The sequence below is a fragment of the Balaenoptera ricei genome, chromosome 7, assembly GCF_028023285.1.
Source record: "Balaenoptera ricei isolate mBalRic1 chromosome 7, mBalRic1.hap2, whole genome shotgun sequence".
Lineage (NCBI taxonomy): Eukaryota > Metazoa > Chordata > Mammalia > Artiodactyla > Balaenopteridae > Balaenoptera > Balaenoptera ricei.
In genome coordinates this window covers 78,124,529-78,141,319 of record NC_082645.1, presented here as the reverse complement: position 1 = coordinate 78,141,319, position 16,791 = coordinate 78,124,529, and the positions used below count along the sequence as shown (strand labels likewise).

Below are 16,791 nucleotides of genomic sequence, written 5' to 3'. Positions count from 1 at the left end.
CAGCTTGCCTCAAGCAAAGACCTCCTGTGAGTAATAGCTTAGAAAGTAAGACTGGAATCAAATTTCAGACAGCCTCAAATGTCAGAGAGAGGAGTCTGAGCTTCAGTCTGAGAGCAGTTTTGAAGTAAAAGTCAGTGTGTGGGGTGAGGGGGTTAGATGATGAAACTGACTGAACTTGAACCCAAGTCATCCTGACTTAAGTGTTTTTGAGCTCTTTGCTCACAGTCTATGTCATACAGTATGACAAGGCTTCAAATGTATTTGAAATATTGTGTAAACCTTAGCTCCAAGTTATCTGGCAAAGTTTTTCAGTTTTGTGTGAACCTGGGCACATTACTGAACCTCTCCAAATCCCAGTTTCATTATCTGGACAAGGAGGACGATACTGGTTCCTCCTGTCTAATCTGAGGATTAAATGAGATTGTGTGTTAAAGCACGAACCACCTGACACATAGCAAGCATCTCATAAATATTACCTACTGTGAGTTTGGCTCTACTGGAATTTTTGGCCACAGTAAATAGCCAAATCAGGACTCAAAAGCCTACAATACATGTTAGTATCTCAGCTAAATTAATGGAGGAGTCCTATGATGCTGAAGTCTTACCAAATGCTCTTTGTATACAGGGAATGGATGAGTTATCAGAGGGGCACATGAGGTACGTATGGTCTTAATGAAGCTCGTAGGAAAAGCCTGGGATACTGAGAAAACGGCTATACAAGACAAGCTGGTGGAATCTTCAGAAATGACAACATGCTATTCACTTCACACAGAGGAATTTACCCTCTTCTTGGGTCTCGGATCCTGGGAATTTGATCACAAGGCATCAAGACATTGTGTGTCACAGCATTTTTAATTTAGACATCTGTAAGATTTCCCAAATTCCCCTGAAGAGGGCTTTTGTCTTAACTCGTTTTTTAAAGACACAGTTTGGTCTACCATACACTCTGGTTGGTTTTTCAGACACAGTTCAAAATTGTGAAAAACTGCCTAAGTGAAAAATTATAAACATAACGTCAATTAACCAATTTAGGTTTCTATCTGGGTCTTAAATCTAAAACAGTGGAATTCAGACATACACCTCACACCCCCATCTAAGAACAGATTTGTGATACATATAACCAATAATGACAGCCTAATTTTCACAGAGGAAGAAACTAAAGGCATTAGAAGGTTTCAAAGACTTGCCCAAGGTCTCACAAGTAGTGGCAGGGGCAGTTTCACACCAAAGCTCTACACCAAGGTCTGTGATGCAAGAATAGAGAAGTATGATTTGTCAGGCTCTGTCAGCTGCTGGGCACAGAGATTCCCTCAAGTTACATCAAGTACTGAAGGTTTTACTGTGATAATCACATACCCAGGAACCCCCTGAAGAACCCATTACCGAGCTACAAGAAAAGCTGGGACCCAAAAGTGAGTATGGATGGCTGTGAGGCCACATTATGGAACAAAGCAACACAAGTTTGTGAAGACTTCCTTTCCAGTCCCACTATCAATGTGCTCATCCCCTGCTCACGTTTCTGCTTCCTCTGGGCCTGCTACTGACTGGTCTTCTCACTTTCTACTCCAAAGCTAGCCTGTTGCAAAGACTCTTATTCACAGTCTCTGCCTACACGTGGCCCATCATGGCCTCACCACATCATGACTGCTGGCATCTGCTTCTGTTGATATTTTATTTTTTTTCAGTATTTCTCAACTCAAAGGTTGAGGAGAGATTCAAGCCCTATTCATCTTTTTAGCTATGCTGTGCTAAATCACTGGCCTTAGATCAGGCAAGCTTGTCAGGCATGGTCCCTGGCAGTCTAGTCTGAGACATGCCTTAACTACCATCATATTATAATCCTTTGTTCCTGTGCTGCCAGTCATTTCAGACTATGAATTAAAGAACTATATGTGAGTTCCATGCCACGCCGAAACACCGGCTAAAAATATCACCTCGGGCAGCCTTTATTTCAGAGCAGGATAACACAATACTACCTTATCTTCGTTCAAGTATAAACTCTGTAAGGAACAAGTATTTTCCAAATACGTATCATTCTCCAGACCTAATAAGAGGCTCTTAACTAAGGTACAGAGAGGTCCTGTGTTACAGCTATGCTACCAGCTACAAGTCTTGAAAATAATATTATGCGGCTAATTGAAAGTAGTAATCCAACAAAAATGAAATCTGTGTAATGAATACCAAAGTAGGAGGGGGTAGGGAAAACGGGAGGGAGGGGAGAAGCAACGAGAGAGTCAGGGAAGGAGAGAGAGAGAAAATTCTAATTATAAGAAAAGCTCAGGGTCTGAAATCTTGAAGAAAAGTCATGCTGGGTTTCCAAGTTTTTCAGATGGTCATGGCCCAGAACAGGTACTCCATTCCAACTATATGTCAAGCACCGGGCTAAAATGCCCCTTAATCTCCAAAACAACTATACAAGATAAGCATCATGACACCTATTTTACAGATGAGAGAACTGACCCTCAATTACTTCAATGGTCACAGTGGTTGTGAGTGACCAAGATACAACCTTGGTCTCTCTGCCAAAGGCCCATGCCTTGCTCAATACACCACAACAGAGTTGGATGCACAAAACAGCCTCTCTTTAGAAATTAGGATTATCATTAATACTTATCTGTACTATAGATGTAAGAGCAGAAAGAGATGTGTGTGTAGAGGGGAGGGCTGAATCAGCTGCATGAATTAGCCACAGGCTCTTGTGGTGAATTGCTTCTTCCTCCTCTACTCTGTGCTTTTTTTTTTTTTCTGGCTGTGCCCTGCGGCACGCAGGCTTTTAGTTCCCCAACCACGGATCAAACCTGTGTCCCCTGCAGTGGAAGCGCGGAGTCTTAATCACTGGACCACCAGGGAGGAAGTCCCTCTACTATGTGCTCTTAAAGGTAAAGGACCTTGTGCAGCTATCAGTCACCTGCCATCCAGTGAACAGGATGAAAACTCATCTCCTCCCAAGATCGTCTCCCACCTTCCAGAGAGGAACACACCATCCTAACGGTTGCTATCACTTGTCTTTGACTAGAGAGCACCTAGGACTTTAGAACTGAATGCCCTTGTTCCCTGTCACACTAGTTCACTGCACTGTTGAATGCTAACTCAACATGTGGCAGGAATACGGATTATCACTTCAATTATTCGTCTGGGTTGTTGAGGCTGCCTTGCTCCAAAACCTATACACTCTTCCATATCATACTCAGTTATGTTGAACAGCACTTTGTAGGCTGAGAATGCTTCCCTATTAGCGGTATCACTGATGCACATGGTAACTGCGTAAACTTAGCAGGACCATTATTAAGAGCATGAACTACAGAGCCAGACTTCCTGGATATGAATCCCAGCTCCATCACCTACTCGCTGGGTGACCTTGGACAGATTACTTAGCCTTTCTGAGCCTCAGTTTCCTCATATGTAAAATGAAGATAATTTGAAAACCTACAGTGCATAGGACTCTAGTAAAACTTAAATAAACAAGTACATGTAAAGTGCTTAGAATAGCATATTGTACCAATAAGGACTGAATATGTGTTAACTGTCATTGTTTATCATTTTACCAATAAGAAAACAGGCTCCTAGGAGTTAAAGTACTTGTTCCAGGTCTCATAGATGGTAAGTAACAGAGCCAGGACTGGAGCTCAGGTCTTTGCTTCCTAGTACCCACCACACTGCCACCAAAAGATGCCACCTCTGCAGACCTGAAGTTGGGCCTTAATTTCCTCCGAATTGAACTTCAAGTATGGCTTCAATCAGAACATTTAAATTAATATATTATAAATATTATTCAAATATATCAAGTACTATATAGTGCCTGCATGAACTCCCTAAGCTTGGCAGATAACAGATAAACTCGTGCCATTTTGCAAGTTCTAAGAGGAAGAATTTTTCCAATCACCAAAGGTTTTAAGGGAGCTTGGACAGGTTGAAACTGGCAAGCTTTTACCAAAAATGATTGTTTTGAAAAGTATTACAAAACTGTCCAAGAGATAGACTGTGCTCCGAAACTAGACACAACAGCCTCATGATCTGCTGTAGTTCCCCAGCTCTATCTAGCCCCCTAACGCTGTGACTCCATTCCAAAAACCAAAGCTACACTCTTGAAAACACACACAATTTGTTCTCCATGTTTCCTTAATTGTCCACCTTTTCAATGACCCACGCAGGCTGAGTCTGCATTTGGTGAACCCCTCATACACAGTCAAGTCTAGGCATTTCATTTCACCAGCTCAGGAGTCTGTCTTCCTTCCCCTACTTAGTCAAGGTGGGAGAGGAGGTGGCATTAAAGAAGGTTCTTGTTTCACTCAAATTTGCTGGGCCTGGGTTCTCTGGGTAAAGGCCCATCCACCTAGATGAAGGAGAACCTTCTACTTCCAACTCTAAAACCAAAAAAATTTAATTTTTAATCAAACTTACATAATCTGGAAGACGACGCACCCAACTACCATTACTTCTGGAAATGGGACTGGGGTACCGAGATAAGAAAATTACATTTTTATGTTATGTTTTTTTCCCAAAAGCATTTGTTACTTGTGTAATTTTTTTAAGGCTGTAATTTTTTTAAGGCTGAGATAAGAAAATTACATTTTTATGTTATGTATCCCTATGCTATCTCATTTTTTTTTTTCCAAAAGCATTTGTTACTTGTGTAATTTTTTTAAGGCTGTTTAAAGGAAATTTTAAAAAGAAAAAAATTTAGAGAACATCTGGGTAGGAATAACACTAAGCTGGACATATGAGCTCCAGCCCTGCTCTCTGCCAACAGCCCCGTGAGCTTGGAAAAGGGCCGAGCCCCTAACAAGACTGCAGTCCTGGCTGACACCTTGATGACAGCCTGGTGAGACCCCAAACAGAGGACCCAGCTAAGCCATGCCTGAATGCCTGTCCCACAGAAAGAGTCAGATAATACACGTATGTTATTTTAAGTCACTAAGTTTGGGGCAATCTATTCTGCGGCAAGAGAAAACTAATACACCATTCATATTAAATTCTCAGGAATAATGTTATCCCCAAAAGGTAGGAATTTTCATGTATACAAATGAAAAGTGGTTTTGACACTTCAAATAAATATATAAATGTTAACTAGTATTTTTTTTTATGTTTACCCCATTTATTGTGCTCAGCCAGCACCCTTAAATATAATTTTGTGGCTGACTTGGGTGCATAAAAAATTTACATATTTTACTTATAATCTCATTGGTTGTTTCAAACAGTTTCCAAATTATTTTTTCCTGTGTTTCCACAATATAACTGTTTATTCTAAAAGAAGCTCTAAAGGGTCACAAAACTTACTGAATCTTCAGCTCAGAAGGGCTATTCTTAGCAGTACTAGTTGTCCTCTGAGCGTTTCATATAAAATTCTAAGTAGGAAAAGACAGGGAGCCTGAAGACCACCTCCAGCCCCGACCAAGGAACTCTTTCCTGCCTGTCCCTGAGTTAAGGCAGATAAGAGAAGCAAAGCAGGGACCCTTGGTCTACTCTCTACCTCTTATCCGAGGATATCAATATAAGCACCTTCCTTTTCTATTATTAGTCAAATAAATGTTAACTAGTATTATTTTCATTTACTTTCCAATATTTTAAACCAAATATATTGTACTTACATTTGAATATTTTTCATAAGAGTATTGGATCCCATCCTTATGGAGATCCTAATTCTACTACCAACTTCTAAAAATTAAGACAATTTTTACTAGAATTTCAAAGCAGTCACTCTTACATCTACAAGTAGTTTAACTTAAGATCCTAAAATTGGACTAATTCAGACCTCTACATCTGGATGATCCCCACCTGACAATTCAGATAGAAAACAAACTAAATCTACTCGTTAGTACCAAAAATACTTCCTGTCAGAGAATGGACACCTTGGTTCTTTAGTTTCCAAATTTGCCCTGGGCCTTGTTCTTGCTTAAATTGCAGCTTTCCTGTTCCTGAACGGAACCACAGTCCTGACCAGTCACCCTAAAAACAGAATCACATCTGGCTGGGTCTCCTGCATACCAAGTTCACATGAAATCCTGCCACCATCCCATCTGGCTGTGGACGGGGGTGGGGAGGCCAGAAGAAGCTCTGACAAAGGACAGAAAGAATACAGAAGAGCGGCGCTTAGGAATGTCACAACCAGCATTTCCCACCACTGACCCCACAGAGACTGCTGGAGCACGTCCTGCAGCTGGGCCCAGCCTGCACTGCACTTGGCCAAGAGAGAGGAATCAAAGCAAACAGTCTCTGACCCTGCGTGTTACCCCACTGGGCCAACATTCCCTCTATCTATTCTTACCTGATCCTCCTCCATCTCCAATGGAACAGCCTTCCCGCAAGGACCACATCAACATCTGGAACTGTCTCAGATTTAGAGACTCTGCCCGGCTACAGACAGGGTGTTGAACCAACTCTGGGCTTTTTAAACAAGTGTGTGAACCCAACTCAAAGCAAAGAAGACATAATCCTGAAGCATGCACTTTACTATCTTTCGTAAAAGTACTGGATCCTATTTTGATGGGGATGCTAATTCTAGTACCAACTTCTAAAAATCAAGACAATTTTTACTAGACTTTCAAAGCAGTCCTCTTAGAACTACAAGTAGTCTAACATAAGATCCTAAAATTGGACTAATTCAGACCTCTTATATCTAGATGATCCCCAACCTGACAATTCAGGTAGAAAACAAACTACAACTACTTGTCAGCACCAAAAATACTTCATATTCAAAGAAGGGTTGCAAAGAGTAGAGTAGATTAAAACAAAACCATATGATATGCATTACAGAATAGAATAAAACTCTGAATGACTTTGGAAGCAAAGATTTCAAAAGTATTTCCCTAAAGTGGACAGACTTCAACTACCCACCCCAGGGACCTGTTTACTCTTCTCCTCTTTTTTTTTTTGGCCACACCATGCGGCATACGGGATCTTAGCTCCTTGACCAAGGACTGAACCTGTGCTCCCTGCAATGGAAGTGTGGCGTCTTAACCCCTGGACCGCCAGGGAAGTCCCTACTCTTCTCTACCATAAGGAGTTCTCCAGGAGAAAAGTCTTGAGAAGCATGCCTTTGGGTGCACCTGAAGCTTAGAATTCCAATCATAAATGCTTCTCATGGAACGTATCCTTCAGCATGGTAGCAACACCAATAAAACCACTTCACTATAGAATTCCCTACCAAGCCTGTGAGGGGGTTACAGCAGAGGGCCTCATCAGCATCCACTCCCCTTCCCCCTTCCTAACACGCTGACAGAGATATTTAGTAGAGTATTCAACCTACTTACACACAACCCATCTACTTTGGAAAAAACTGACCCTCCCCCAATCCTAGGAGTAGACATCATTTTCTTAAGCCATTCAGCTCATTCTGGTCACCTGGCCACAGTCAGTAGTTTGAGGAGTATGTGTGACTCATTGGCCTACCCAGAGCTTCAGGTTTAGTACGACAGGATCACCAGGGATTCCACTTCCAGATTCAGCTGGCTGGAGATACAGAGGATCACTAGGGGTTATAAATGCTCTAGAGAGTTGATAACTCTTATCTTGTGAGAACTCTGTGAAGGCAGGGACTATTTCTTACCTCTAGATATGGTGGTGAAAGCCGGGGGGTGGGGGGCAGGTTGGAAGAACAGGGTCCCCTGACCTACAGCTGGCTCACACAAGAGGCTGCAAAAGCTCTGGGTACAGCCAGAGTTCTAAAGTCTGAGCCAAGCGTCCCTCTGTTCACAGGCCCCCTTATCAACCACGGCTTCTGAACATACAAATGACTGTTCAGTATGTTTGCGTGATGGATCACTCGAGACCATCACACACTTTTATAGGATAAAGTAAAGCTATGAGACTACAACAGAGACTAAATAATAAAAAAATTTTAAAAACTGTACCTTCTCTTCCTGGGAAAGAATTACAAAACAAAGTGAAATACAAGATAGTAAAATATTGTATGTCATTAACTTGGCCTTTGCCATCAGCTGAACAATTTTAAGCAACCCAAGAAGAAAAGCAAAGAAGGAGGATTATCAGAATAAGGGCCAGAAACAGATTTCCCAAGGGTAGTATATACATCATGTGGGGTTACAAAGGTGGGGTAATCAAATTTATTGTACAGTATTTTTTAACAATTACAAAACCAATACATACTTGACTTAACAAGTCCTATAATACTGAGGTCTAAGAGAATAGTAACTCTTCCCCGTCCCCATATCCCAACCCACCCCACTAAAGTTAGCATGCCTAAATCCACCCATGCTAAAGTTAGCATGGCACTAAAGTTAGCATGGCTTTCTCTATGTTCATACAAATATACAAACATATGTACACATCCATAAACCCCCATTAAAAAAAATAAGATCATACTACACATATTACCCTATAAGCTGTTTTTTTTTTTCTTTTTTGCTTAAAATAGAGAATGCCCAATCCTCCAATATGACGTGTGTTTAAAGTTACAAAATGAAGGCACACATCTCATGGAAATGATAGTCCCAAAGTAACACGGAAAACATTAATTATATGAATATCTGGAAGCAGAAAGCAATTTTCTGCTTTTGTTTCATACCAGAAAGAACATTCCTAAAATAGTCAGGAAATAAAATCATGTAAGGCTGAAACCCAGAGAGTTAGTCTGCTAAATACTCATGAATGTTAACACTTGACATTTTGTTAAAAAGGAGATTCTTTTATTTTTAGTGGGCACAACAAATCAGGTATTTGAATGCATGTAATGTTCTACTCTCCATCCTATTCTCAATTCAGCTGAAAGTGAATTGTGCCTCTTAGAGCCAGAAAGAAAAATGATCAGCCAACGTCGGTTAGGATATATCTGATGCCTCCTATCTCCATCTCAAAGACCAATGTTTAAAGTCTGTCTTTTATTTGCTATCAGACCACATTTTCAATTAAAGCTGCAGAACCATGAGGTTTTCCCACCTGAAAACTGAACTGCTACACTTTGAGGAAAGGTGACACGGGGCCTCACTGCCAAACCAAACAACACCTCTCACCTGCTCTACAGCAATGGCGTTTTATACTTCTTCCATCTGAATCAGCAGTTTACATAACTACATCTCTTAGTTAGTTTAGTAGCCAGTTACCAAATTAATATTCCAAAGCAGTATCCATATATCTCAGGTTACTGTCAACCTCCCCCTACCTCCAACAATCAAATCAAGAAAGAATGAAAGTTCAGTTCCCAGATGGTGACTCCTATTTCATTAAGAAATTAATTATCCGGGCTTCCCTGGTGGCGCAGTGGTTAAGAATCCGCCTGCCAATGCAGGGGACACGGGTTCGAGCCCTGGTCCGGGAAGATCCCACATGCCACAGAACAACTAAGCCCGTGCACCACTACTGAGCCTGCGCTCTAGAGCCCGTGGGCCACAACTACTGAGCCCGCGTGCCACAACTACTGAGCCCGCGCGCCACAACTACTGAGCCCGCGCGTCTAGAGCCCGTGCTCTGCAACAAGAGAAGCCACCGCAATGAGAAGCCCATGCACCGCAATGAAGAATAGGCCCCGCTCGCCTCAACTAGAGAAAAGCCCACACGCAGCAACAAAGACCCAGTGCAGGCAAAAATAAAATAAATAAATTTAAAAAAAAAGAATTAATTATCCAAAATTATCCTTGAAACATGATCGCCTATCTGGAAAGGAAAGCTATAGGCAACATAAAATATAGCTTCGCATATAATTTTTAAAAATATGTTAGCTCCACAAAGTTATAATCAGTTACGTTCTCTCGTTTTATTTACTTATATTTCCTCCTCTTGTCCCCACACTGATAGACAGAAAAACATGAAGCATGGCCCCAGTAATCTAATTCATATCTAGACACAGATACACTACAAAATGCGGGGAAAAGAACTCAGAAGCGAGTCAGAAGCTATTAAAACTACTTCCACCCAATCCATCCGCTTCCTTCTCAGCTGCTGGTACAGGGAATCAATGCTTCATCTCCTTGGTTTAGTTAACATGTCTCTACCTGAACAGATGCAAATTTCTGTGCTTTATGCAAATTCCTGAAAAGCTATATATAAAGCATTTTTTACTCATGTTTTAAATATATTTAACAAACTTGATAGAGTAACACTATGAAATCCTTTATAAAGAATTTTTACAACATAAAATTTCTATTACTGTATATATTTATATGTTTTCATTTTTGTGTCTGACATGATACTTTTGTATAGCAGGACACGACTATTCCCAAATCTCCAGGGACCGAACACATATTCGTATCTGGTAATTTGCTCCTGTCTCTACTAACTACAAATGTTAAGAAGGTTTATGTCTTTTTTGACGGTTCACTGCCTTGCATCTTAATGAGTAGCTTCTCCAAGGTCAGGCTGCTAATCTTACGAAGGTATCCAAGAAGACGGCTGGGATTTCAAACTTCCTCCTGAATACATGTTCCTCCGAGGGCAGAACTGAGTCTTCCACTTGTTTTAGAACACCCCCGACATCCAGGGCAACACTCTGCATAGTCAGCCCTCTACAAACACCGTGTGGAAAGCAAACTCACTCGACTCTAATGCGATATTACTCACGTGCCAAATGAGCAAACCCAAAACTCTTTCTGAGGGTATAAGCAAATACCTCTGGACTCCAATAAACAAACAGAAAAAAGAGAGAAGAGTCTAAGGAAGAAAAGCCAGCTCTGTGCCACAAAATGCAAAGTCTAAACCCCCCAGATGACCTCCCATGCACACTCACATATATCTCATTGTGGTCAAAGCGTTTCTTGAGGTTGTTGATGACGGTCTCCTCATTGAGAGGTTCTAAAAGAACCATATCTCCAACTCCAATCATATTGTCCAGAAGTGACGTTTTCACCTCCATTTTGGCCATAGTCTCTTGCTGTAAGAAAGAGGGAAAGGGGGACAATTTAAATGAGCAAGATTATTTCAGATGGGTTCTTAGCACCAATGGAGAAATGAAACACTACTAGTTCCAAATGGCCCTCACCTGCCTCACCAATGTCGTAACCCGCCCCAGCCCCCACCCCCGCCCCCAAAACTTACGTCAGAAGACTCTGCGGGAGCTGCAGTCACTGCCAAGCTGCTAGAAGCCCCACTTGCCAACCTGCTGCCACAAACAAACCTCCCTCCCAGTCATCAACCCAAGCAAAGTCCATCTACAGAAAGAGCCACTAGGAAGCCAGGGTCGCCGTTTTCTTCTTTAGACCATCTCCTCTCCCCAACCAGAAGTTGCAAAGCTCTAGCAAGAGAACCCAACCCACCCCTTTCCACTAGCCCTTGCCTACCAACGTCAGACTTGAACCCACAGGAACCTGCTGCCCGAAGACGGCATCCCCCAGTATTCCATGATGAAATGCAGAATGCCATTTCCCAGGAAATAATGTTTAAAAAATGATGCTAACATTTACTGAGTACTTCTGCCACATAGCAGATGCTGTATCAAGAACTTTCCATGCATTAATTAATTTAATCCTCACAACTCTATGAGGTAGGTTGTTACCATTGTCCCCATTTTAAGATAAGGAAGCTCAGAGAGATTAAGAAATCCTGCTTATGGTTAATTAGGAGTGTGTTACATTTTGTGCTAAAAGAACTTAAATCACCACTTATAACACTACACCTATGGGGAGAAATTTCATTCCAGGAGTCAACACTGACTTATAAAGAAAATAGTACACCCCACTTGAAAATCAGAGGTTGTCTATATGATATAACCTGCCAAGAGTGACCTCAATATTCTCAATGCTCATTCCAACAGACACACCGCTAGAACAGCAAAATCGAATTAACATGCAACGAACAGACCAGAAATACTAGTTTCCCTTTAGCTCAATGTGAAAGCCTACCAAGTGGAAAACACAGGCACACTGCAAAGGCAGCACTGGACTCCCACTCTAAAGTGGATGGTGCCACCCAAGAGCAGAATGTTAAATGCCCAAGACTTCAAATCTGATCACCGTCAAGAGTACTGAAATTCTTTCAACCATCTGAATTTAGGAGAGTGTGTGTGGTGTGGCGTGGTGGGGTGTGGTGTGGCGAGATGTGTGTGTGTGTGTGTGTGTGTGTGTGTGTGCGCTATGTTGCTTTCTCTAATATCATCAGGATGTAGAACTAAATTCATCTGGGCCATTCCCTCTAAATGCTTCCAATGCAGAAGTCAATTCTGTTTAACTTTAGTACACTAATACTAAATAATATTTCAGGATACTAATAAATACTCACATATATTCATGCCCCTAATACTGAGAGGGGAGTACGTTTAATTCTTTCTATGAAGGAGTCACTCAAGCATCCTATATCTTATAAAGGTCAGTCTTCTTGCTTAAGACTTAGCAATTTAAATAAATGTACTCTATTCTAGTCTAGAACATCTAGTAGGTCTCTTAGAGGCAAAAGAAACTACATTTAGTTGGGTTATTTTAAAGAGAACTGGGAAAGACTGGGAATTACATAATTCTTTATTATTAATTATTAATGATTTCTATGAATCCAAACACATTCTTTATTTCTGACCCATTAAAAAACATTTTTTTTTCAAGTGTGCACTGAAAAGCCAAAAAAAGAGACCAAGAAGAAGCAGCAAGATTCTCTCATAAACGAAAGCAACCAATAAGGAAGTATTTAATATTCAAAAGAAGAAAAACAGGGTTAACTTTTTGTTAATATGTCTTTTTTTAATTTCATACCAAGTACACCTGGAATAAATAGTCCCAGGTATCGCTAAAACCCAACAATAGTCGTACCAAGAATGGTTTCACGCACTTTGAACTAGGCCAGATCTTTCAAAATAAACCAGGTGGAGGTAGGGGTACTTGCCACTCTCTAGAGATGCAGCAGAAGCCAGGGAGACAGCTGGTCCCACGCCAAGTCCGTGGAAAGACTTGTACAGGAATAGGAACATAAGTACCCAACCTTTGTCACAATAAATTAACATTTAAATCAAATTTCAAGTTCTCAGACTCGAGAAATGCCAAAAGCACTCTAGCTGCGATGCATTACATATAATTTGGCAGATGAGGAAAGAAGGCTTAGGGATTAAGGGGGAAGTGAACCTGAGAAGAGTTTCAAAAATAACCACCTCAAACCAGCAATTTAAATTAAGCAAAGAGGCAGAATGGGAACTCTTTGCCCTGGGGTAGATTCCTGTATATAATAAAGTCTACTTATGGAAACAGCTGCAGAAAGACAACAGCTTCGTTGCAGGTAGCAATAATTAAGCAGCCAGTCTTTGTAATTAAACTTGCTTCACCATTTTTTCGAATACAAGTTTCAAGCAAGAGTATGGGTTCTAATTTTTACACTTCTATCCCAACTTTATAATCTGAAGGGCGGAAGACAGCAAAACAAATGCTGAGTTACAGGCAGTGGGTAAAAGTGAAAGACTCTGAAAATACAACTTTTGCAAATCAAAATACAGCAATAAAGTAAACCAACTGAAAAGGTGATAGCAACGTCCACTTAGTCATGCCAGCACAGTTTTGTTTCGTATCATTTTACTTTTTAAGCATCTAGGCACTTAGTGGGGAGGAAACAGTGACAGCCTTCCCCCTCATTTTCATTCTCATGGTGAAACTGGGACACTGAGAAAATGACACAGAGACATTTCCTATCTTCGCGCAAATTGACTGATTTCCCTTACCATGACTACTGTCTCCAGGCCTGGTTGGTTCACTTCGACATCTCAACGAAATTAGTCGGAATATTTTGTTCAGCCAAAAGAAACTGATTTGTTTTTTCTCTGAAAGAGCAACACTGACTACAGGAACAAATTTCAGAATCACTTGCTAACTCAAGGTTTCCACAAACTATCAGAAGAATTCATATGGGAACGTACATAGAGCACTAAGGATACTTTTTGTTTGACACATAAATGTCCACCTGCACCCTTCCCAAGACCCACAGGGGAATGAATCCACATTGTTCCAGGCAAGCCAATTTTATCCCATGCTCCGGGAAAGTAGCGTGTGATCTACACTAAGGCGATCAACACATTTCCACCTCCCAGCCACTGTAATTGATTCAGGGCTGGTCACATAACTGAGCCTGAGGCTTTGGCTTGGAATATGAGGACAAAGGTTCCATCTACCTCTGGGTGGCATGATTTACAGATGTGATACTTGGAACCTCTGTGACCATGTCTGCTTTCATGAGGGGCCTAGTCTGAGGAGGAAAACAATACATGGAGGAGGGCAGGGAAAGAAAATAACCTGATGACATCACAAACCTCTGGATCAAATTACACCTGAAGCCCATCCCACAGCTCTCAAGTTTTCAGTCACAGAAGCCAATTAATTCTCTTTATTATTTAAGCTGTTTTGAGTTGGATTTTCTATTATTTGCGACAGAAAGCATCTTACCCAATAAAAGAAGCTGGCATGAGGAAATGGAGCGCTGTCAGTAACAAGCTAAAGAGCATGGACTGGCTGAGCCAAGGCCACAGAGTGGAGGCATGAGAAGCTACTTACTATCTTAGACTGGCAAGATCACCTCTGATGCTTAATAGAGACACAGCTGATTAAACCATGGCCTGTTGTGCCTTACGACATGGACCTGTGCCTGCAACTTTCGAGAATTCGAGGGAAAAAAACAGATGCCAGAGTATGTGTTGGCTACTTCTTAAGGATCTATGAGAAAAAGACATGCTTGCTGTGAAACCGGTCTGTCTGAAAGCCAGAGAGGAGGACATATGACGCTACTAAGTTGAGTCATTCTGCCCGGGGGCAGGGGACTCAGAGAAGTCCTCTATCCCAAGCACCAACTGTTTCATCTCTACAGCCTGAAAAAGGGATTGCACTCCCACCATGAAGATGGAGCACAGGGGACGTATCACCTGCTCTACTGCTTCTTAAGCTTCTTAACTGTTCCCAGGTGGATTCCATTAACCAAGAGCTAAGGCACTCGGCAGAGCAACAAGGCCAGGTCCAATCGCCCAGAGACAAGTTCTCAGACCAAGTTCTAGGTTCAAAATCTGAGGGGCTGGTAGTATATCTGGTTTTAGTTATTACTCCATGGAAGCAGATAAACCTTGAAAGACAACAACATTTTTAAGGGATCTACACTGCCAAAGAAGTACGGCTGACAGTGACTTACAAGTGGCTTGACTCTTTAAGACAATCAACCCCAAGACCTGCAACTCGTAAAACAAAAAACAACTGCTAAAGCATGACAAAGCCATCATCCCCAGTGCTCCACTTAGATCGGGCCACAGAAGACAATGGACAGAGGAGGTTTTCTTGAGAACCTCTGGGGAGGGGGTGGCTATGTTTTCAGCCATACGGGGAAGAGGTGCGTTATGTTGGCTGGGGCATTTTATTTTCGTAAGCCTAAGTATGGAAAGAAAGGCTTATGTGAATGTTGGGCAGCCAAAGGGGGAGCCATAGTAAACATTTGTCTTTTATTTTAAAGGGGACACCATCCAGTATACAATCCCATTCCTATTTGCACCTAATCTCCCTTTCAGGGGGCCCAGTTACCTTGCGACAAGTAATCCAGTGAGAAGCAATACCCAGTTCCCATTACAGAATTCAAAGGAGACAGATCTGCTCTCTCTCCACCCCAAGGAACATGGCTTGTACACAGCCAATGACATCCTCCTGTGACTTGGAGTCCCGGGTCATGACGACAGCTGGTGGTCACACTCATTATTCACTGCAGCAACAACAGCATCGTGAAGACCGGGTGGTTCCTGTGCCGTGGTTTCTGCTATGGGTCCTGCTGCCCAGCCCTCCAAGTCTCTCTTAAGTTCCTGCCTAGCTTCTAAGCCCGTATCCTTCCTGGTCCTCCAACCTCTCTGCAATTCTGTGAGTCTCTACATCGTTCCTGCATTGCAAGCAACCAAGATCCCTCATCGACATGACCACTAAGTACTGTGCCCAACATATAATATTAAACCACGGTTACATCTTCAATATTACAGGTACCTAATCTTTTTCTTCCAACCTTGGTGAAAGCCATCTACAAAATACAATCACCGGCGGAGCCCTCCGAGAAACCACAGAGGAGCCTGGAAGTAGGGCCTCTACCTAAGAGTGCTGATTTAGCCCAACCACCAAGCACACCAACTGGTACCCGGTGACTCCATGGCTGCCCCAGCTCTTTCCATCTGTTTGTCCATCCAAGAAAAACAAAATATATGATCACAACCATTCCTTCCCCCGCCTACTCTCATCTCAAAAACTTCCAAAATTACTACCTATATCTCGGTGTACACCAATTCACTTACTGGCATCTTTTGCAGTATAAAAATACCATTTAAAATATTGAAAGCATCATTTCAAAAGTTCCTCAAAATCCGAAAGAGAATGAAACATAAACACCCTAGAGCATCTTAAAATGCCATCTGTAACCTAACATTTAAATATGAGTAGTCTACTCAGTCCCAACCTTAAATGACCAGCCACCTACCATGTTAACGTCATCTATGCTCGGAACGTCAAGACCAGCATTCCCCAAGCCAACAGCCCTACAGAGACATGGCCAAACTTCATGGCACATCCTTATGAAGGCCATGGCCATTCTACTATTGATATCAAAGCAGCAACACTGAAAAGCTGTTGCAAAGTAATCGATAATTTAATAATGACTAATAAGAGATGCAGTTTAAGTTGAAATATAGCATCTGGTGGTCTCCCATGTTATTCGAAGGTCTCAGAGTGCCACAGATGAGAACAAAGGTGTATTTTTAAGTTGAAACAGTTTTACTATAGAATTTGAAAGAACACTCACAAATCAGAGCTTAGGGTGCAATGGTTAACAGGGATTAATATTAAGTCATGAACACGATTTTAAATTTGAAGAAACTTTGGGCTACAAACTACTATTACATAAAAAAGATAAACAACAAGGTCT

The 16,791-nt window shown here is 41.6% G+C and overlaps 1 protein-coding gene across 3 annotated transcripts in view; it reads right to left on the bottom strand.

Annotated features, from left to right (window-relative positions):
- Window positions 1–16,791, bottom strand: part of MYO1B (myosin IB) — a 184,936-nt gene that overhangs the window by 142,992 nt on the left and 25,153 nt on the right. For all 3 annotated transcript variants that reach the window (XM_059928387.1, XM_059928389.1, XM_059928390.1), the window contains exon 2: window positions 10,679–10,822. In XM_059928387.1, coding sequence (XP_059784370.1) covers window positions 10,679–10,813 — 135 coding nt within the window. In that variant the 5' untranslated portion in view covers window positions 10,814–10,822. The remainder of the gene's footprint in view (window positions 1–10,678; window positions 10,823–16,791) is intronic.